Genomic DNA, 23,836 nt, shown 5'->3' on the forward strand with positions numbered 1-23,836 from the left:
TCGTTTTCATTTGCTCGCTAAATGTGATTTTGTCTGTGGTGCTGCAGTGATGTACTGGGACAAGTCGATACAGCGGTGCACCCGGGGCAAGAAGAGGATGGCGTCGCGGGCCAACTCCAACCGCAAGGCCTCTGTGGACAATGTGGGTAAGTCTGCCACTTCAGCTACATGAACCACGTACTGTTTGCAGTATGAGCCATAATATGTTGAATGTGGGCAAAAACTGCGTACACGGACACATGCAAGGAGAACATTAAGTAAGGGAACCAACTTATGGAGTTGATTTTTCACAGCAAATGCATCAAAATAGCTCCTGCCGACATATCACTGGATGTGGACAGTGAGTCGGTAATACTGACATGGACAGTGAGTCTGTAACAAAGCAATTTGTTGATAGCAGCGTTAATGAAATCCTGAATACCAGTACCATATTTTCGTGAATATACAGGGTGGTCCATTGATCTTGACCGGGCCAAATATCTCACGAAATAAGCGTCAAACGAAAAAACTACAAAGAACGAAACTTGTCTAGCTTGAAGGGGGAAACCAGATGGCGCTATGGTTGGCCCACTAGATGGCGCTGCCATAGGTCAAACGGATATCAAGTGCGTTTTTTTTAAACAGGAACCGCAACTTTTTATTACATATTCGTGTGGTACATAATGAAATATGAATGTTTTAGCTGGACCACTTTTTTCGCTTTGTGATAGATGGCGCTATAATAGTCAAAAACATATGGCTCACAATTTTAGACGAACAGTTGGTAACAGGTAGGTTTTTAAATTAAAAACAGAACGTAGATACGTTTCAACATTTTATTTCGGTTGTTCCAAAGTGATACATGTGCCTTTGTGAACATATCATTTCTGAGAACGCATGCTGTTACAGCGTGATTACCTGTAAATACCACATTAATGCAATAAATGCTCAAAATGATGTCCGTCAACCTCAATGCATTTGGCAATACGTGTAACGACATTCCTCTCAACAGCGAGTAGTTCGCCTTCCGTAATGTTCGCACATGCACTGACAATGCGCTGACGCATCATGTTAGGCGTTGTCGGTGGATCACGATAGCAAATATCCTTCAACTTCCCCCCCAGAAAGAAATCGGGGACGTCAGATCCGGTGAACGTGCTGGCCACGGTATGGTGCTTCGACGACCAATCCACCTGTCACGAAATATGCTATTCAATACCGCTTCAACCGCACGCTATGTGCCGGACATCCATCATGTTGGAAGTACATCGCCGTTCTGTCATGCAGTGAAACATCTTGTAGTAACATCGGTAAATCAGCATAAATTGCACCATTTAGATGCTTCACATGGTGCAAGACAGCTTCCTCAAATTCCAGCGTTCTTACCGTGCGATGGCAATCGATAAAATGGGGGCCAATTATCCTTCCTCCCAGAATGCCGCACCATACATTAACCCGCCAAGGTCGCTGATGTTCCACTTGTCGCAGCGATCGGGGGTTTTCCATTGCCCAATAGTACATATTATGCCGGTTTACGTTACCGCTGTTGGTGAATGACGCTTCATCGCTAAATAGAACTCGTGCAAAAAATCTTTCATCGTCCCGTAATTTCTCTTGTGCCCAGTGGCAGAACTGTACAAGACGTTGAAAGTAGTCGCCATGCAATTGCTGTTGCATAGGAATATTGTACGGGTGCAATCGATGTTGATGTAGCGTTCTCAACACCGACGTTTTTACATTCCCGATTCTCGCGCAATTTGTCTGCTACTGATGTGCGGATTAACCGCGACAGCAGCTAAAACACCTACTTGGGCATCATCATTTGTTGCAGGTCGTGGTTGACGTTTCACACGTGGCTGAACACTTCCTGTTTCCTTAAATAACGTAACTATCCGGCGAACGGTCCGGACACTTGGATGATGTCGTCCAGGATACCGAGCGGCATACATAGCACACGCCCGTTGGGCATTTTGATCACAATAGCCATCATCAACACGATAGCGACCTTTTCCGCGATTGGTAAACGGTCCATTTTAACACGGGTAATGTATTACGAAGCAAATACCGTCCGCACTGACGGAATGTTACGTGATACCACGTACTTATACGTTTGTGACTATTACACCGCCATCTATCACAAAGCGAAAAAACTGGTCCAACTAAAACATTCATATTTCATTACGTACTACACGAATATGTAATAAAAAATGGGGGTTCCTATTTTTAAAAAAACGCAGTTCATATCCGTTTGACGTATGGCAGCGCCATCTAGCGGGCCAACCATAGTTCCTCTTCTTGGAGAGCAATAAGGAGCCCACAAAGCTTAATATCGCCATCTGACAGACATATCACCATCAACAGTGTCGTATTTCTTCACGCCATGGAACACTGCAGAGAGGTTTGGAATTTAATCCAGGGCATTAGCGATAAGACTGGTGATCAGGGATTTTTACACTGCCACCCATACTATTCCCTCTGCTGTAAAGGCAAAGAGAAAACTATCAATAGTGTGTGGAACTCACAGATGTTCACCCATCCAACCACTGGCCGTGACCAGCGGTGCTCAACCTCAGTACTCTGATAGGAACCAGTGCATCCACCTCAGCATAGCTACTGACACAGTTGAAGCAACTCAGCAAGGCCTAATGCAGTGTTGTTCCCCATGAAACCCAAAAAGAGAATTATCACACAGTTCTCTTCCTTATCAATATGCTGTGCCATTTTTATAGCTCTCCCAGTGGGATGATTTGGTACTGTAGCATGGGGTCTTCAATATGTAATGCAAGTATTTTAGCCTGATAATTAAAACTTTATACCCACCCCAATGGCAAAGTACATTAAACCTCGCATTTCTGGGAGACAGGAGGGCCCACTGGCCCCTAATGGGTTAATAATGGGCGATGGTTTGCGAGCCAGCGCAGACGTAGATTTTAGGTGATTTTCCACATACATGTATGTAAATACTGACCTAGTTCTCAGGTTCCACCTCAATGATGCACAGACGCTTTGAAATACGACATTTGACTGCGTAATGTACACTAAACGCAGAGCAGGTATGTGCATTCCTGTCAGTAGCTGTCAGTAGCTTTAAAATAGCTTTGGAAGTGGTGGCCCATCGTAACAGTAGCTCATACATGGTAAAAAGTATTTAAACCGACAAACTCTGGGAGGTTGTAGGCGACATCAAAACAAATATTTTTCCCTAATACCATTTTTTCCTATGAGGAGTGTTTAAACTGGGAGAGGAAGATTTCTGTGGCGGCAAATTAATTAAACGAACAAACACTTTTCCACTTTTTTATGACCAAGAGACAACACGTTAACACAATCCAATTTCAATTACAGTAAAAACTCCAGGAGTATCGTGAATTATTTCTGCTGCTGCTACTATCTGGGCAACCAGATCCTCTTCTGATGTAACGGCAGTTGCATAAACTAGGTTAGGCATCCCTCCTCACACAAAAAATTCAGAGGGGACATATCTGGGGATCGAGCAGGCCGTGGTACAGGACCACTTCTGCCAATCCACGTTTCTGGGAACCGTCGGTCCAGGAATATACGCACACGACGGCTGAAATGTACCGGCGCCCCGTCGTGTTGGAACCACATGCGTTGTCTTGTAGGGAGCGGGACGTCTTCCAGCAATTCTGGAAATGCTCTGGCGACAAAATTGTAATAGTGCCTGCCATTTAATGGCCTAGGTAGCAGATACGGCCCAATTAAACGGTCCCCAACAGCACCGACCCACACATTAACGAAGAACCGCACTTGATGAGCGCTAGTAACTGTCGCATTTGTGTTATCCTCACTCCATGTTGAAGACTCCATCAAAACCGAACGTTGCTTCATCGGTAAACAACACAGAGGATGGAAATGTAGGATGCATTTCACACTGTTCCGGGTATCACTGCGAAAACTGTGCTCTGGGTGGATAATCAACTGGTTCCAGGTTGTGGACACGCTGTAAGTGATATGGACGTAACAATTGCTCTCGAAGGACAGTTCCTACATTCGTCTGATTCGTCCCCATGTCACGTGCAATTGCACGAGTGCTGACTGAAGGATCCCGCTCCACGTGCTGCAAGGCAGCTTCCTCAAATTGCAGCGTTCTCACCGTGCGACGGCGTCCCTTTCCAGGTAATCTGCTAAATGACCCGGTCTCACGCAGACGTCGGTACACAGCAGCAGAGGTCGTACGATGCGGGATACGGCGATTAGGATATTGTTGTTGATAAACCCGCTGTGCAGCTCGTCCGTTGTGGTGCGCTACGTAGTACGCACCGACCGTATCAGTGTACTCACTCCAGGTGTATCGCTCCATTAGTGAACAGAGACAATGCACTACTACACTGGTGGACAGCAGTTGGCTACAACTGAAGAGCGTAATACGCCCTATAACAACTGAAGATCGTAATACAGCCTCTAACAACTGGTTTAAATACTCCTCATAGGAAAAAATGACGTCCGGGAAAAATATTTGTTTTGATGTCCCCAACGACCTCCCAGAGTTTGTCGGTTGAAATACTTTTCACCCTGTATGCAGGTAAGGTTCTCCACAGAACTGGGGAAGGGACATACCAGTCATGATCCGGCATTGGGCCCGTATAGGCCACCATAATGGATGGATGGAATCAAAACTTTATGACTGCAGCTGCACTACTGGAGGGTTATGTTTAACAGTTGAGCTATCCGAGGTTTCGTCGGCATTGTTTGGCAGCGCCTGTGCTTTCAGAGGCTGGAGAGACGAGGCTACCACTCCAGGACGCCTCGGCAGCGGACGCCAACGCCTCCACTGTGGGGCCCGAGGCGGCTGCGCAACAGCTCAACGGCAGCGTCAAGCTGGCTGCGGGGGCGGGAGCGGATGGCCAGGGAAACCCTGATGTCCCAGGGGACCAGCAGGACAACGACTGCACCGAGAACGAAGGTCAGCCGGGCTCTGCGTCTGCCGCACGTAAAGTGTTTCAGAACTCAATCAGCACTGAGGCACTGTTTCAGAATCAATTTTTTTACAGGTTTCTTGTGTCATTGTGCCTGACCGTCTGTGCTATGTTCATAAACGGTTCATCTGATCGCTAATTTCAACTGTGCATCACGCGAGTTGTACAGGGTGATTCAAAAAGAATACCACAACTTTAAAAATGTGTATTTAATGAAAGAAACATAATATAACCTTCTGTTATACATCATTACAAAGAGTATTTAAAAAGGATTTTTTTCACTCAAAAACAAGTTCAGAGATGTTCAGTATGGCCCCCTCCAGACACACGAGGAATATCAACCCGATACTCCAATTCGTTCCACACTCTCTGTAGCATATCAGGCGTAACAGTTTGGATAGCTGCTGTTATTTCTCGTTTCAAATCATCAATGGTGGCTGGGAGAGGTGGCCGAAACACCATATCCTTAACATACCCCCATAAGAAAAAATCGCAGGGGGTTAGATCAGGGCTTCTTGGAGGCCAGTGATGAAGTGCTCTGTCACGGGCTGCCTGGCGGCCGATGCATCGCCTCGGGTAGTTGACGTTCAGGTAGTTACGGACAGATAAGTGCCAATGTGGTGGCGCTCCATCCTGCTGAAATATGAATTGTTCTGCTTCTTGTTCGAGCTGAGGGAACAGCCAATTCTCTAACATCTCCAGATACTGTAGTCCAGTTACAGTAGCACCTTCGAAGAAAAAGGGACCAAAAACTTTATTGGCTGAAATGGCGAACAAATGTACAACTAAATGAAACTTTATAGCTCCCTTAATTCGCCGACAGATAGTGCTTAGCTCTGCCTTTTGTCGTTGCAGAGTTTTAAATTCCTAAAGTTGTGGCATTCTTTTTGAATCACCCTGTATTGCTGCGACGGTCTGGTAATATCCACATTAAGTGCCTTTAGCAGACAGCGTGTCTTGTGATGCCTGGGCTGTAGCTATTAATAAGTGTTGGACTAAATGAGTTGTAGTGTCTGAAGCATCCAAGAGACTTTTTGGGACATGACGAAGGTCTCAGCGTACCACAAATGTGTACACTGTCAGCAGATCCAAATTGAATATCATATGAATTAGACTTGGAAGAGCAGTTGAACGGAGTGGACAGTGTCTTGAAAGGATATAAGATGAACATCAACAAAGGCAAAACGAGGATAATGAAATTTAGTCGAATTAAGTCGGATGATGCTGAGGGAATTGGATTAGGAAATGAGACACTTAAAGTTGTAAAGGACTTTTGCTATTTGGGGAGCAAAATAACTGATGATGGTCGAAGTAGAGAGGATATGAAATGTAGACTGGCAGTGGCAAGGAAAGCGTTTCTCAAGAAGAGAAATTTGTTAAAATAGAGTATAGATTTAAGTGTCAGGAAGTCGTTTATGAAAGTATTTGTATGCAGTGTAGCCATATATGGAAGTGAAACATGGACGATAAATAGTTTTGACAAGAAGAGAATAGAAGCTTTCGAAATGTGGTGCTACAGAAGAATGCTGAAGATTAGATGGGTAGATCACGTAACTAATAAGGAGGTATTGAATAGAATTGGGGAGAAGAGGAGTTTGTGGCACAACTTGACTAGAAGAGGGGACCGGTTGGTAGGGCATGTTCTCAGGGATCAACGGATCACAAATTTAGCATTGGAGGGCAGCGTGGAGGGTAAAAATCGTAGAGGAAGACCAAGAGATGAATACACTAAGCAGATCCAGAAGGATGTAGGTTGCAGTAAGTACTGGGAGATGAAGAAGCTTGCACAGGGTAGAGTAGCATGGAGAACTGTATCAAAACAGTCTCAGGACTGAAGACCACAACTACAACAATGAATTAGATCATTTCTCTCCAGTGCTATACTGTCCACTGCATTCGTTTCAGGTATTGGGCTAAACAGTTTGTATAATTCAATATTCTTCTGGGGTGTGATGAAGCTTTTGATATACGACAGGGTGTAATCACCTGTGGACTACCTAATCACTTGTATGAGAATAAGCAGTGGTAATGAGTGGGGTTATAGTGCTCAGACCCCCTTGGTGGCGATTTGCGTTTTTTTTTTTTCGGAGGGCACTCCCCCTAACATTGAGTTGTTGATAATTATTGGAGCAGATATATGTTAGCTGGTACTTATCTGCGATTGTGTCCACCCCTGATTCCTTATTATCTCTAAGGTTATGTGTAGATTACACAATCTCTTATATGATGGTAACATGTGCAGATACACAGCAAAAATTTATAGTATCAAAAACACATAATACCCATCAGCAGCGACTAGTCAACACAGGAAAGACATACACTATGTGATCAAAAGTATCTGGACACCTGGTTGAAAATGACTTAAAAGTTCATGGCGCCCTCCGTCGGTAATGCTGGACTTCAGTGTGGTGTTGGCCCACCCTTGGCCTTGATGTCAGCTTCCACTCTCCCAGCCATATGTTCAATGAGGTGCTGGAAGGTTTCTTGGGGAATGGCAGCCCATTCTTCACGGAGTGCTGCACTGAGGAGAGGTATCAATATTGGTCGGTAAGGCCTGGCACGAAGTCTGCGTTTCAAAACATCCCAAAGGTGTTCTATAGGATTCAGGTCACGCTACAGTCACAGGTTCGAATCCTGCCTTGGGCATGGCTGTGTGTGACATCCTTAGGTTAGTTAGGTTTAACTAGTTCTAAATTCTAGGGGACTGATGACCTCAGCAGTCAAGACCCATAGTGCTCAGAGCCATTTGAACCATTTGATTCAGGTCACGACTTTGTGCAGGTCAGTATATCACAGAAGTGTTATCGTCGTGTAACTACTCCGCCACAAGCCGTGCCTTATGAACAGGGGCTCGATCATGTTGAAAGATGCTGTCGCCATCGAGGAATTGTTCTTCGAAAGTGGGATACAAGAAGGTGCTTAAAACAACAATGTAGACCTGTGCTGTGATAGTACCACTTAAAACAACAAGGGGTGTGAGCCCCCTCCATGAAAAACACGACCACACCATAACACCACCGCCTCCGAATTTTACTGTTGGCACTGCACACGCTGGCAGATGACGTTCACAGGGCATTCGCCATACCCACACCCTGCCATCGGATCGCCACATCATGTACCGAGATTCGTCACTCCATACAACGTTTTTCCACTGTTCAGTCGTCCAATACTTACGCTCCTTACACCAAGCGAAGCGTCGTTTGGCTTATGAGCAGCCGCTCGACCATGAAATCCAAGTTTTCTCACCTCCCGCCTAACTGTCATAGTACTTGCAGTGGATCCTGATGCAATTTGGAATTCCTGTGTGATGGTCTGGTTAGATGCCTGCCTATTACACATTACGACCCTCTTCAACTGTCGGCGGTCTCTGTCAGTCAACAGACGAGGTCGGCCTGTACGCTTTTGTGCTGTACGTGTCCCTTCACGTTTCCACTTCACTAACGCATCGGAAACAGTGGACCTAGGGATGTTTAGGAGTGTGGAAATCTCGCGTACAGACGTATGACACAAGTGACACCCAATCACCTCACCACGTTCGAAGTCCGTGAGTTCCGCGAAGCGCCCCATCCTGCTCTCTCACGATGTCTGATGACTACTGAGGTCGCTGATACGGAGTACCTGGCAGTAGGTGGCAGCGCAATGCAGCTAATGTGAGCAACGTATGTTTTTGGGGTGTGGGGGTGTGGATACTTTCGATCACATAGAGTATCTCAAGCAATACAATGTGGTCATCGACAAGTATTGGAGCTGAGGTTAGAGGTTCAAGACAAATCTGATGCTTGTCACGTCCGTTGGCATAAGTTACGTCACAAACAAAGGAAATTACATATACAGGGTGTTACAAAAAGGTACGGCCAAACTTTCAGGAAACATTCCTCACACACAAATAAAGAAAAGATGTTATGTGGAGATGTGTCCGGAAACGCTTAATTTCCATGTTAGAGCTCATTTTAGTTTCGTCCACCTACGCTCAATGGAGCACGTTATCATGATTTCATACGGAATACTCTACCTGTGCTGCTAGAACATGTGCCTTTACAAGTACGACACAACATGTGGTTCATGCACGATGGAGCTCCTGCACATTTCAGTCGAAGTGTTCGTACGCTTCTCAACAGCAGATTCGGTGACCGATGGATTGGTAGAGGCGGACCAATTCCGTGGCCTCCACGCTCTCCTGACCTCAACCCTCTTGACTTTCATTTATGGGGGCATTTGAAAGCTCTCGTCTACGCAACCCCGGTACCAAATGTAGAGACACTTCGTGCTCGTATTGTGGACGGCTGTGTTACAATACGCCATTCTCCAGGGCTGCATCAGCGCATCAGGGATTCCGTGCGACGGAGGATGGGTGCATGTATCCTCGCTAACGGAGGACATTTTGAACATTTCCTGTAACAAAGTGTTTGAAGTCACGCTGGTACGTTCTGTTGCTGTGTGTTTCCATTCCATGGTTAATGTGATTTGAGGAGAAGTAATAAAATGAGCTCTAACATGGAGAGTAAGCGTTTCCGGACACATGTCCACATAACATATTTTCTTTCTCTGTGTGTGAGGAATGTTTCCTGAAAGTTTGGCCGTACCTTTTTGTAACACCCTGTATATTATATATATATATATATATATATATATATATATATATCAGCATGATTCTTTCTCTCAGGGATATCGTCTTTTCTTCTCACTTTTACGTACGTGCATAAGTAAATATGAAACAGGTTCTTGAAGGGCCTCAGTTATTCATGTACCAACTTTAGATTTTGAACGTGATGACTAATATATAGTTGCCGTTAACTGAATTGAATGTAATTTTTTTTTAATTTCCAAGGCTTGATAGAATTTGGATTGTTGCGGCCAGGATAAAACTTACTGAAGTCATGGAATCTGTATAGTTTAAAAACATGAACTTCAACGTAAATTAATTATCTGTTGCAATTTTAAAAGGTTCGTACAACGAAATCTCGCGCATTTACATTTACTGTTAACACTTTGGTAAGTAAATTAATACTTCGGCGCGTAATGGCCGCCCAGAGGCTGCATCGGAAGATGAGCTTCCGGCAGCGCAAATTACGGAAAAAAATGCTTATTAAAAATCACTAGCCACTGCGAGCATTTGAGGTGACAAGTATTACAAAGAAATTCATTTTCTAATAATAATATTCGGGAGGACGACGGTTCAATCCCGTCTCCGGTCATCCTGATTTAGGTTTTCCGTGATTTCCCTAAATCGCTTCAGGCAAATGCCGGGATGGTTCCTTTGAAAGGGCACGGTCGATTCCCTTCCCCATCCTTCCCTCACCCGAGCTTGCGCTCCGTCTCTAATGACCTCGTTGTCGACGGGACGTTAAAACACTAATCTCGTCCTCCCTCCTCTAATAATAATAACAAGTTTATTTAAGCAGAAATAGGAGTAAGTTACATAAAATATGTGTAGCCGCTCAATGGCTGCCTTCCGTATAGCGAAACAAAACAGTGTGCGTGTACCACAAAATACGTCCTTCCTCCTCGCGCGTACAATCGCGTCTCTTTCGGTCCTTTTTCATTTTCATAGACATTAAATAAAGATGCTGTCGCTGCACATCAGGTGTTTCAAGAACATTAACTATATCTTTTACACGATTTATTCATAAAATACGTAAACTACGATTTACAACCGCTAAAAATGTCAATATGTACGAGGTGTCGCTAGAAAAAAAAAACCGGACTAGTAGTGGTGAAACAATAAAACGAATGCAATTAGGCTGAAAGTCGCGTGGCCTGTCACGTGACTCTCGCTCCGCCTACTGCTCGAGTTTCATCTGCCTCCTGCACTCAGTCTGCCCGTGGCGTCTGTTTTAAGTAGTTGACGTTTTGTCTGTGCGTCGGAAAATGTTGAGTGTACAGAAAGAACAGCGTGTTAACATCAACTTTTCTTTCAAACTAGGAAAATCTGCAAGTGAAACGTTTGTAATGTTACAACAAGTGTACGGCGATGATTGTTTATCGCGAACACAAGTGTTTGAGTGGTTTAAACGATTTAAAGATGGCCGCGAAGACACCAGTGATGCCACTCGCACTGGCAGACCATTGTCAGCAAAAACTGATGCAAACATTGAAAAAATCGGTAAACTTGTTCGACAAGATAGCCGTTTAACAATCAGAGCAGTGTCTGAGTTAACAGGAGTTGACAAGGAAACTTGTCGAACAAGTTTACCGATTTTTTCAATGTTTGCATCAGTTTTTGCTGACAATGGTCTGCCAGTGCGAGTGTCATCACTGGTGTCTTCGCGGCCATCTTTAAATCGTTTAAACCACTCAAACACTTGTGTTCGCGATAAACAATCATCGCCGTACACTTGTTGTAACATTACAAACGTTTCACTTGCAGATTTTCCTAGTTTGAAACAAAATTTGATGTTGACACGCTGTTCTTTCTGTACACTCGACATTTTCCGACGCACAGACAAAACGTCAACTACTTAAAACAGACGCCACGGGCAGACTGAGTGCAGGAGGCAGATGAAACTCGAGCAGTAGGCGGAGCGAGAGTCACGTGACAGGCCACGCGACTTTCAGCCTTATTGCATTCGTTTTATTGTTTCACCACTATTAGTCCGGTTTTTTTTTTCTAGCGACACCTCGTATGTGACGTACCGCCGCATGCTCCATTTGGGACTACGGTGAATCGCCTCGGCAGACCGCATGGCGGTCAGTAAGGTTGCCTGCGGAATCGCAGCCCTGTACATCTGATTGGTAGGCGTAGTTGCTTCAGTCGGATCAACACGACACATCTGCCTGGCCGGGTGTGTGACACACGTGTGTGTGCTGTGGACACGTGTTGCAGTGGCGGCGGCGGTGGAGGACGCGCTGCGCTGGCCGGGCTCGCCGCCGCACACGTGGTACCGCCGACTGGCCTGGGTGCTCGTGTGGCCCATCCACCTGGTCTTCACCGCCACCATCCCGGACTGCGAGAAGCCGCGCTTCAAGCGCTGGTTCCCGCTCACCTTCCTCATGTGCATCATCTGGATCGGCAGCCTCTCCTACGTCGTCGCCTGGATGATCACCATCATAGGTGAGTGGGCGCGCCGCCTTGCCGACCCACACTCCTGCTGGGCACAGTACAAAACTACACGGTTTCAACAGAATCACACGAATATGCCGTCCGTATCCAGACACACACTACTGGCCGCTAAAATTGCTACACCAAGAAGAAATGCAGGTGACAAACGGGTATTCATTGGACAAATATATTATACTAGAACTGACATGTTATTACATTTCCACGCAGTTTGGGTGCATAGATCCTGAGAAATCAGTACCCAGAACAACCTCCTCTGGCCGTAATAACGGCCTCGATACGCCTAGGCATTGAATCAAACAGAGCTCGGATGGCGTGTTCAGGTACAGCTGCCCGTGCAGCTTCAACACGATACCACAGTTCATCGAGAGTAGTGACTGGCGTATTGTGACGAGCCAGTTGCTCGGCCACCATTGACCAGACGTTTTCAGTTGGTGAGAGATCTGGAGAATGTGCTGGCCAGGACAGCAGTCGAACATTTTCTGTATCTAGAAAGGCCCGTACACGACCTGCAACATGTGGTCGTGCATTATCCTGCTGAAATGTAGGGTTTCGCGGGGATCGAATGAAGGGTAGTGCCGTCAATGCGAACAAGAGGTGACCGAGACGTGTAACCGATGGTACCCCATACCATCACGCCGGGTGATGACGAATACACGCTTCCAATGTGCGTTCACCGCGATGTCGCCAAACACGGATGCGACCATCGTGATGCTGTAAACAGAACCTGGATTCATCCGAAAAAATCACGTTTTGCCATTCGTGCACCCAGGTTCGTCGTCGAGTACACCATCGCAGGCGCTCCCGTCTGTGATGCAGCGTCAAGGGTAACCGCAGCCACGGTCTCCGAGCTGATAGTCCGTGCTGCTGCAAATGTCCTCGAACTGTTCGTGCAGATGGTTGTCGTCTTGCAAACGTCCCCACCTGTTGACTCAGGGATCGAGACGTGGCTGCACGATCCGTTACAGCCGTGCGGATAAGATGCCTGTCATCTCGACTGCTAGTGATGCGAGGCCGTTGGGATCCAGCACGGCGTTCCGTATTACCCTCCTGAACCCACCGATTCCATATTCTGCTAACAGTCGTCGGATCTCGACCAACGCGAGCATCAATGTCGCGATACGATAATCCGCAATCGCGATAGGCTACAATCCGACCTTTATCAAAGTCGGAAACGTGATGGTACGCATTTCTCCTCCTTACACGAGGCATCAAAACAACAACGTTTCACAGGGCAACGGCGGTGAACTGCTGTTTGTGTATGAGAAATCGGTTGGGTAACTTTCCTCATGTCAGCACGTTGTAGGTGTCGCCACCGGCGCCAACCTTGTGTGAATGTTCTGAAAAGCTAATCATTTGCATATGACAGCATCTTCTTCTTGTCGGTTAAATGTCGCGTCTGTAGCCGGCCGAAGTGGCCGTGCGGTTAAAGGCGCTGCAGTCTGGAACCGCAAGACCGCTACGGTCGCAGGTTCGAATCCTGCCTCGGGCATGGATGTTTGTGATGTCCTTAGGTTAGTTAGGTTTAACTAGTTCTAAGTTCTAGGGGACTAATGACCTCAGCAGTTGAGTCCCATAGTGCTCAGAGCCATTTGAACCATTTTTTTTGTCGCGTCTGTAGTACGTCATCTTCCTGGTGTAGCAATTTTAATGCCCAGTAGTGTATGAAGCTGCAAGATGACCATTTACCATCTATCAGTTTCTTATTTACTTCAATCTTATTTTATTTAGAACGTGCATGCATATTTCCAGAAGAATCTAGTCAGTTATACTCATTCCAAAATTTTACCAGATGTCTACAAGGGTCATTCAGACAAATTGGTCTGGGGAAAAAACTGTTAGTAGGCCAAGTTTGGTACTTTTATGACTTTAAGTTGGCATCACTGGGATGAGCCCTGATCAGCTGATGTATCAACATTGTTTTGTCTATAACCTCAAAAATACATTTCAGGATGGCCAGTTGAAAAACGTTCTGTCGTTCGTTTTTTACTTGCTGAAGGCGAGAAACCAGTTTATATACAGGGTGAAAAGTTTTTAAACCGACAAACCCTGGAAGGTTCGTACGATGCGGGATACGGCGATTAGGATATTGTTGTTGATAAACCCGCTGTGCAGTTCGTCCGTTGTGGTGCGCTACGTAGCACGCACCAACCATATCAGTGTACTCACTCCAGGTGTATCGCTCCATTAGTAAACAGAGACAATGCACTACTACGCTGGTGGACAGAATTTGCCTGCAACTGAAGAGCGTAATACGGCCTCCACCGGTTTAAATAATCCTCATAGGAAAAAATTACATTAGGGAAAAATATTTGTTTTGATGTCCCCTACAACCTCGGTTTAAATACTTTTCACCCTGTATACTGTTCTGTAGAATATCTAAAGTTTATGGTGAAGGTTGTATGAATCGTGCAAATTTTTACAAGTGGGTGGAGCAGTTCAAAAATGGTCGCGACTCAGTGACTGACGGACACTGTTCTGGCCGACCAGCTGCAGTTTCAACTCACTCGCTTGAAAGTCGCATTGATGACATTATTCGTGCCCACCGCCGTGTGACTGTGGAAATGATAGCTGACAAGGTTCAAGTTAGTACTGGTACAGTTCGTAACATTATCTGTAACAGGCTGAAGTACCGCAGAACATGTGTAAGGTGGGTCCCAAAGGAGCTGAGACGGCTACACAAGGAAACCAGGTTGAGATTGTGCACAGAGCTAAAGGAACGTTACGAAAGAGAAGGTGAGAACATTCTCAACAAGATTTTAAGTATCGATTAAACTGAGTTCACTATTATGAAACAGAATCAAAAATACAAAGCACAGAGTGGAAGCACAACAATTCACTTGTGAAGAAAAAATTCTAAAGCCAAACATCAGCAGGAAGTCTTGTTGACGGTGTTTTGGGATGCTGAAGGTCCAGTTTTTTGTGATTATCTCGAAGAGCAGCGTACAGTGATCAACCAGTACTACTCGGATTTGCTTTTAAACAAGGTGAAGGCAGACTTCGTGGATCTCAGAGGAGAGGTGTGATTGTCCAGCAGGACAACGCACGTCCTCATACTCTACATCTACATCTACATTTATACTCCGGAAGCCACCTCCCTTTCCTGTTCCAGTCGCGTATGGTTCGCGAGGAGAAGGACTGTCGGAAAGCCTCCATGCGCGCTTGAATCTCTCTAATTTTACATTCGAGATCTCCTCGGGAGGTATAAGTAGGGGGAAGCAATATATTCGATACCTCATCCAGAAACGCACCCTCTCGAAACCTGAAAAGACCAAGAAAAAGGTGTTAGCATGTGGACGTAATGTGCTGTTCCAGTCTCTTCTGCACCTAAGGTCCATCACCGTTCCCTTTGGATCCCTACGTAATTCGGTGCTCTCCGATACACACGATCGAACAGCGGAGGAGTGGTACTCAAGCGTCAACTTTAGGTTACGATATCTCCGGATGTAATTAACATTTTACATTGCAACAAACGGCACTGATTACGTATTTGTTTATATGTTCAGATGTGCTGACAAAACTAACGGGGTTCCATTTAAAAAAACGTAGATTTGTGTTAAAAAACATACTTCAGTGCATTTTTTTATGGTTTGTATTAAGCAATTACACTAGCCCCTCTCCTCGCGTTCGGTCTGTGGAGTCGATTCGTCAGTATTTGATGTGGTTTACGAGATATATCCAGCGGTAACGTTAGGTGACTCACCGTGTATAGTGCGACCCGATATTTTAAACGTCCCAAAGAGTCGCTGACCTACGACTACTCGCGAGTTCACACAAGGAATCGTTCTGTAGACTTCTTGTATACAGGGTAAAAAGTATTTAAAGCGACAAACTCTGGGAGGTTTTAGGGGACATAAAAAGAAATATTTTTCCCTAACGTCATTTTTTTTTATGAGGTGTATTTAAACCGTTGGAGGCCGTATTACGCTCCTCAGTTGTAGGCAGCTGCTGTCCACCAGTGTAGTAGAGCATTGTCTCTGTTTACTAATGGAGCGATACACCTGGAGTGAGTACACTGATATGGTCGGTGCGTACTACGTAGCGCACCACAACGGACGAGCTGCACAGCGGGTTTATCAACAACAATATTCTAATCGCCGTATCCCGCACCGTACGACCTTTGCTGCTGTGTACCGACGTCTGCGTGAGACCGGGTCATTTAGCGGATTACCTGGACAGGGACGCCGTCGCACGGTGAGAACGATGCAATTTGAGGAAGCTGTCTTGCAGCATGTGGAGCTGGATCCTTCAATCAGCACTCGTGCAATTGCACGTAACGTGGGGACGAATCAGACGAATGTAAGAACAGTCCTTCGAGAGCAATTGTTACGTCCATTTCACTTACAGCGTCTCCACAACATGGAACCACTTGGTTATCCACCCAGAGGACAGTTCTCGCAGTGGTACCTGGAACAGTGTGAAATGCATCCTTCATTTCCATCCGCTGTGTTGTTTACCGATGAAGCAATGTTCGGGCGTGATGGAGTCTTCAACATGCACAATTCGCATGTTTGGAGTGAGGATAACCCACATGCCACTGTTACTGGCGCTCATCAAGTGCGGTTCTTCGTTAATGTGTGGGTCGGTGTTGTCGGGGACTGTTTAACTGGGCCGTATCTGCTACCTAGGCCATTAAACGGCAGGCACTGTTAAAATTTTCTCGCCAGAGCATTGCCAGAATTGCTGGAAGACGTCCCGCTCCCTACAAGACAACGCATGTGGATCCGACATGACGGGGCGCCGGCACATTTCAGTCGTCGTGTGCGTCGATTCCTGGGCCGATGGTTCGGCATTTTTGAAAATCTTCCGTAATTGGAATTGGGTTGTGTTAATGTGTAGTCTCTTGGGCATAAAAAAATTGAAAAGTGTTTGTTGGTTTAATTAGCTTGCCGCCAGATAAATATTCCTCTACTGGTTTAAATACTCTTCATAGGAAAAAAATGGCATTAGGGAAAAATATTTGTTTTGATGTCCCCTACAACCTCCCAGAGTTTATCGGTTTAAATACTTTTCACCATGTAGAAGTGCTCGCCGTAATGTGTCGTAATTTGCACGAGGCACCCACAAGGATCGTATCTGTGACCTGAAATGCTTACACGCGAATATTTCCTAAAATAAACCACTCACAAAGCTCAAACCTTCTCAAAATATTCCACAGTGTAGTCGCTTTTCATCAACCGATCAAACACGCAGATTTCTTCTTTTCGGTACACATTTGATCAGCGCGATTTAAGATACGTGTTTACCAGCTCCCGGCTCCCGAACGGCTCTATCGACTCACGGATCTGAGGCACAAAGACCTCAAACGCGGAGGAACCGCGGAATTCCTTTTGGTTAGTATGTTAGGCAGCGAATTAGATCATCTCGAGCACTTTCTATACTTGTGGTATTTCTAATGGCAGCTAATCAAATTACCATAAGTGATTTAGACTAGAAATCCCGTAAATCCAAAATTAAATAAAAGTACATGGAAACAAAATATGATTTCTTTCCACAAAATACACTCCTGGAAATGGAAAAAAGAACACACTGACACCGGTGTGTCAGACCCACCATACTTGCTCCGGACACTGCGAGAGGGCTGTACAAGCAATGATCACACGCACGGCACAGCGGACACACCAGGAACCGCGGTGTTGGCCGTCAAATGGCGCTAGCTGCGCAGCATTTGTGCACCGCCGCCGTCAGTGTCAGCCAGTTTGCCGTGGCATACGGAGCTCCATCGCAGTCTTTAACACTGGTAGCATGCCGCGACAGCGTGGACGTGAACCATATCTGCAGTTGACGGACTTTGAGCGAGGGTGTATAGTGGGCATGCGGGAGGCTGGGTGGACGTACCGCCGAATTGCTCAACACGTGGGGCGTGAGGTCTCCACAGTACATCGATGTTGTCGCCAGCGGTCGGCGGAAGGTGCACGTGCCCGTCGACCTGGGACCGGACCGCAGCGACGCACGGATGCACGCCAAGACCGTAGGATCCTACGCAGTGCCTTAGGGGACCGCACCGCCACTTCCCAGGAAATTAGAGACACTGTTGCTCCTGGGGTATCGGCGAGGACCATTCGCAACCGTCTCCATGAAGCTGGGCTACGGTCCCGCACACCGTTAGGCCGTCTTCCGCTCACGCCCCAACATCGTGCAGCCCGCCTCCAGTGGTGTCGCGACAGGCGTGAATGGAGGGACGAATGGAGACGTGTCGTCTTCAGCGATGAGAGTCGCTTCTGCCTTGGTGCCAATGATGGTCGTATGCGTGTTTGGCGCCGTGCAGGTGAGCGCCACAATCAGGACTGCATACGACCGAGGCACACAGGGCCAACACCCGGCATCATGGTGTGGGGAGCGATCTCCTACACTGGCCGTACACCACTGGTGATCGTCGAGGGGACACTGAATAGTGCACGGTACATCCAAACCGTCATCGAACCCATCGTTCTACCATTCCTAGACCGGCAAGGGAACTTGCTGTTCCAACAGGACAATGCACGTCCCGTGCAACCCAACGTGCTCTAGAAGGTGTAAGTCAACTACCCTGGCCAGCAAGATCTCCGGATCTGTCCCCCATTGAGCATGTTTGGGACTGGATGAAGCGTCGTCTCACGCGGTCTGCACGTCCAGCACGAACGCTGGTCCAACTGAGGCGCCAGGTGGAAATGGCATGGCAAGCCGTTCCACAGGACTACATCCAGCATCTCTACGATCGTCTCCATGGGAGAATAGCAGCCTGCATTGCTGCGAAAGGTGGATATACACTGTACTAGTGCCGACATTGTGCATGCTCTGTTGCCTGTGTCTATGTGCCTGTGGTTCTGTCAGTGTGATCATGTGATGTATCTGACCCCAGGAATGTGTCAATAAAGTTTCCCCTTCCTGGGACAATGAATTCACGGTGTTCTTATTTCAATTTCCAGGAGTGTAGATTACTAATAAATTTCATTCTCAACGCCCCTTCTGGCTGCCCTTTACAAAATCAAGCTCACTCAGACATTCGTCACAAGTTCCCCCAGGGGTGACTCTAGAAGTCAGTCAAGGGCGGTGGGCGAATGGGGGAATGAAATATCGCTTAACAAAAGGAGAGTTGGGGTCCTCCACCGACAAATTGGTAAACTTTGGTGTTGCACAAAATAGTTTTTTGTAACTGTTTTGAGTTCAGGGTTAAAAAGACTTATTTTAACAAGGAAGATTTTATAAATTTCATAAACCATAAAAAAGATCAACTTACAACAAATTAGTTTTCATTAATTTTCTGGATACTGGAGATGACATGAATGTAAAAACTTGAACTTGACATGAATACAAAAAAAATTCTGTCGCAGAATTCACTAGATATTTCCGGATTCTGCCCAATTTATCATGCTCATTCGTCTCTGTTTCTTTTTACTGAATCTGTGAATGATAGCCGGCCGGAATGGCCGAGCGGTTCTAGGCGCTTCAGTCTGGAACCGTGCGGCCGCTACGGTCGCAGGTTCGAATCCTGCCTCGGGCATGGACGTGTGTGTTGTCCTTAGGTTGGTTAGGTTTAAGTAGTTCTAAGTTCTAGGGGACTGATGACCTCAGATGTTAAGTCCCATAGTGCTCAGAGCCATTTGAACCATTTTTTTGTCAATGATATTTTCAATGTCCATATCTCTTTCTTTATGGATATTTGCAAGAGGATATTTAGCTTTCCTGATTATTGTTAAGTGGTACATTAATATACATCCAATGTATATTAATAAATAATACGACGCCCGGTATACTGATAATTTTGACTTATGGTCCGTCTGACAGCAACTGAATAAAACATAATTTTAGTGCCATACGCGTTTCGGCTTTATTTTCTGCAAGGCATCATCAGTGGCAGGTTGCGTGCACAATTTCTTACATATTACGCTCCTGTTGCATTTTTGGTGTTGTTCTTCTTCTTATGAATGCCAATTTGTTTTTTTTTTATATTCATGTCAACATGTCAACTAGGGGTAAGATAGATACTGCCTACAGGAAAATTAAAGAGACCTTTGGAGAGAAGAGAACCACTTGTATGAATTTCAAGAGCTCAGATGGCAACACAGTTCTAAGCAAAGAAGGGAAGGCAGAATGGTGGAAGGAGTATATAGAGGGTTTATACGAGGGCGATGTACTTGAGGACAATATTATGGAAATGGAAGAGGATGTAGATGAAGACGAAATGGGAGATAAGATACTGCGTGAAGAGTTTGACAGAGCACTGAAAGACCTGAGTCCAAACAAGGCCCCGGGAGTAGACAACATTCCATTAGAACTACTGATGGCCTTGGGAGAGCCAGTCCTGACAATACTCTACCATCTGGTGAGCAAGATGTATGAGACAGGCGAAATACCCTCAGACTTCAAGAAGAATATAATAATTCCAATCCCAAAGAAAGCAGGTGTTCAGATGTGAAAATTACCGAATTATCAGTTTAATAAGTCACAGCTGCAAAATACTAACGCGAATTCTTTACAGACGAATGGAAAAACTGGTAGACGCGGACCTCGGGGAAGATCAGTTTGGATTCCATAGAAATGTTGGAACACGTGAGGCAATACCAACCTTACGACTTATCTTAGAAGAAAGATTAAGAAAAGGCAAACCTACGTTTCTAGCATTTGTAGACTTAGAGAAAGCTTTTGACAACGTTAACTGGAATACTCTCTTTCAAATTCTGAAGGTGGCAGGGGTAAAATACAAGGAGCGAAAGGCTATTTACAATTTGTACAGAAACCAGATGGCAGTTATAAGAGTCGAGGGGCATGAAAGGGAAGCAGTGGTTGGGAAAGGAGTGAGACAGGGTTGTAGCCTGTCCCCGATGTTATTCAATCTGTATATTGAGCAAGCAGTAAAGGAAACAAAAGAAAAATTCGGAGTAGGTATTAAAATTCATGGAGAAGAAGTAAAAACTTTGAGGTTCGCCGATGGCATTGTAATTCTGTCAGAGGCAGCAAAGGACTTGGAAGAGCAGTTGAACGAAATGAACAGTGTCTTGAAAGGAGGATATAAGATGAACATCAACAAAAGCAAAACAAGGATAATGGAATGTAGTCAAATTAAATTGGGTGATGCTGAGGGAATTAGATTAGGAAATGAGACACTTAAAGTAGTAAAGGAGTTTTGCTATTTAGGGAGTAAAGTAACTGATGATGGTCGAAGTAGAGAGGAAATAAAATGTAGACTGGCAATGGCAAGGAAATCGTTTCTGAAGAAGAGAAATTTGTTAACATCGGGTATAGATTTAAGTGTCAGGAAGTCGTTTCTGAAAGTATTTGTATGGAGTGTAGCCATGTATGGAAGTGAAACATAGACGATAACTAGTTTGGACAAGAAGAGCATAGAAGCTTTCGAAATGTGGTGCTACAGAAGAATGCTGAAGATAAGGTGGGTCGATCACGTAACTAATGAGGAGGTATTTAATAGGATATCGGAGAAGAGAAGTTTGTGGCACAACTTGACTAGAAGAAGGGATCGGTTGGTAGGACATGTTTTGAGGCATCAAGGGATCACAAATTTAGCATTGGAGGGCAGCGTTTAGGGTAAAAATCGTAGAGGGAGACCAAGAGATGAATACACTAAGCAGATTCAGAAGGATGTAGGTTGCAGTAGGTACTGGGAGATGAAGAAGCTTGCACAGGATAGAGTAGCATGGAGAGCTGCATCAAACCAGTCTCAGGACTGAAGACCACAACAACAACAACAACAACATGTCAACTTCAAGTTTTTACATTCATGTAAAATTAATGAACACTTATTTGTTGTAAGTTGACTTTTTTATGGTTTATGTAGTGTATAAAATCTCCCTTGTTAAAATAAGTCTTTTTAATCCTGAACTCAAAAACAGTTACAAAAAACTGCTTTGAGCCACACCAAATTTTACCAGTTGCGGTTTTTTCCCCCACATTCCACAGCACTATGAACTGAACGCTTCAAACAAGCGTTCAGCTCATAGTGTTGTGGAATGTGGGAAAAAAACCGCAAATTCGCATTCGTAAGAAGAAGAACAACACCAAAAATGCAACAGGAGCGTAATATGCAAGAAATTGTCCGCGCAACCTGCCACTGATGATGCCTTGCAGAAAATAAAGGCGAAACGGATATGGCACTAAAATTGTGTTTTATTCAGTTGCTGTCAGACGGTCCACAAGTAAAAATTATCACTATACCGTAATATTACACACAACTGAGGAAGACAGGACTACAAAAGTTGAAGATGTCAATACGACGCCCATTTTAAGTTAAATGATGTTTATTGGTTTAGATAGAAAGCTGTTCGCCGATATTATTCTTTTGTTAAAATGAGTTTGAAATCCAGCGCCACCTATATTGCTACATAACTATAAAAAAATTATTGAATCTGTTCAAGTAATACATTCACTGATTTATGAAGTCATTTCATCCAGTGTAATATGATACTCCATTGGGGGGGGGGGGCTATAGCCCCCATGTCCTCCCCCCCCCCCCCCCCCCCTTGCCGCCGCCGTGAGTTCCCCTATTACAAAACAACTTTCTCACGCACACAGCTGCTGCCAAAAAAAAAAATCAAATGTGTGTGAAATCTTATGGGACTCAACTGCTAAGTTCACCAGTCCCTAAGCTTACACAGTACTGAACCTAAATTATCGCCGGCCGTTGTGTCCGAGCGGCTCTAGGCGCTACAGTCTGGAACCGCGCGAGCGCTGCGGTCGCAGGTTCGAATCCTGCCTCGGGCATGGATGTGTGTGATGTCCTTAGGTTAGTTAGGTTTAAGTAGTTCTAAGTCTAGGAGACTGATGACCTCAGATGTTAAGTCCCATAGTGCTCAGAAACTTTGAACCTAAATTATCCTAAGGATAAACACACACGCTGCTGCATAGTTTTGATAAAATACCATCTTCTCACTCTGCGTATGTCCTCCAGTGACCTCTTTGAGTCTCTGCAAAACAATCAAACTACCAAAGCACAATGAAATAATAATTTTACTCTGTATTATTAATTAAGCCAGAAATTTGTGGTAATGAAACAAAAGAAAATTACACTCCTGGAAATTGAAATAAGAACACCGTGAATTCATTGTCCCAGGAAGGGGAAACTTTATTGACACATTCCTGGGATCAGATACATCACATGATCACACTGACAGACCCACAAGCACATAGACACAGGCAACAGAGCATGCACAATGTCGGCACTAGTACAGTGTATATCCACCTTTCGCAGCAATGCAGGCTGCTATTCTCCCATGGAGACGATCGTAGAGATGCTGGATGTAGTCCTGTGGAACGGCTTGCCATGCCATTTCCACCTGGCGCCTCAGTTGGACCAGCGTTCGTGCTGGACGTGCAGACCGCGTGAGACGACGCTTCATCCAGTCCCAAACATGCTCAATGGGGGACAGATCCGGAGATCTTGCTGGCCAGGGTAGTTGACTTACACCTTCTAGAGCACGTTGGGTGGCACGGGATACATGCGGACGTGCATTGTCCTGTTGGAACAGCAAGTTCCCTTGCCGGTCTAGGAATGGTAGAACGATGGGTTCGATGACGGTTTGGATGTACCGTGCACTATTCAGTGTCCCCTCGACGATCACCAGTGGTGTACGGCCAGTGTAGGAGATCGCTCCCCACACCATGATGCCGGGTGTTGGCCCTGTGTGCCTCGGTCGTATGCAGTCCTGATTGTGGCGCTCACCTGCACGGCGCCAAACACGCATACGACCATCATTGGCACCAAGGCAGAAGCGACTCTCATCGCTGAAGACGACACGTCTCCATTCGTCCCTCCATTCACGCCTGTCGCGACACCACTGGAGGCGGGCTGCACGATGTTGGGGCGTGAGCGGAAGACGGCCTAACGGTGTGCGGGACCGTAGCCCAGCTTCATGGAGACGGTTGCGAA

At 45.6% G+C, this 23,836-nt stretch overlaps 1 protein-coding gene across 2 annotated transcripts in view; it reads left to right on the plus strand.

Moving 5' to 3' along the window:
* LOC124719992 (sodium/potassium/calcium exchanger 3) overlaps window positions 1-23,836 on the plus strand; it is a 684,419-nt gene that overhangs the window by 590,867 nt on the left and 69,716 nt on the right. For both annotated transcript variants that reach the window (XM_047245220.1, XM_047245219.1), the window contains exons 5-7: window positions 48-146; window positions 4,712-4,903; window positions 11,740-11,967. In XM_047245220.1, the coding sequence (XP_047101176.1) occupies window positions 48-146; window positions 4,712-4,903; window positions 11,740-11,967 (519 nt within the window). The remainder of the gene's footprint in view (window positions 1-47; window positions 147-4,711; window positions 4,904-11,739; window positions 11,968-23,836) is intronic.

Source organism: Schistocerca piceifrons, chromosome 11 (genome assembly GCF_021461385.2).
Source record: "Schistocerca piceifrons isolate TAMUIC-IGC-003096 chromosome 11, iqSchPice1.1, whole genome shotgun sequence".
NCBI classification, from domain to species: domain Eukaryota; kingdom Metazoa; phylum Arthropoda; class Insecta; order Orthoptera; family Acrididae; genus Schistocerca; species Schistocerca piceifrons.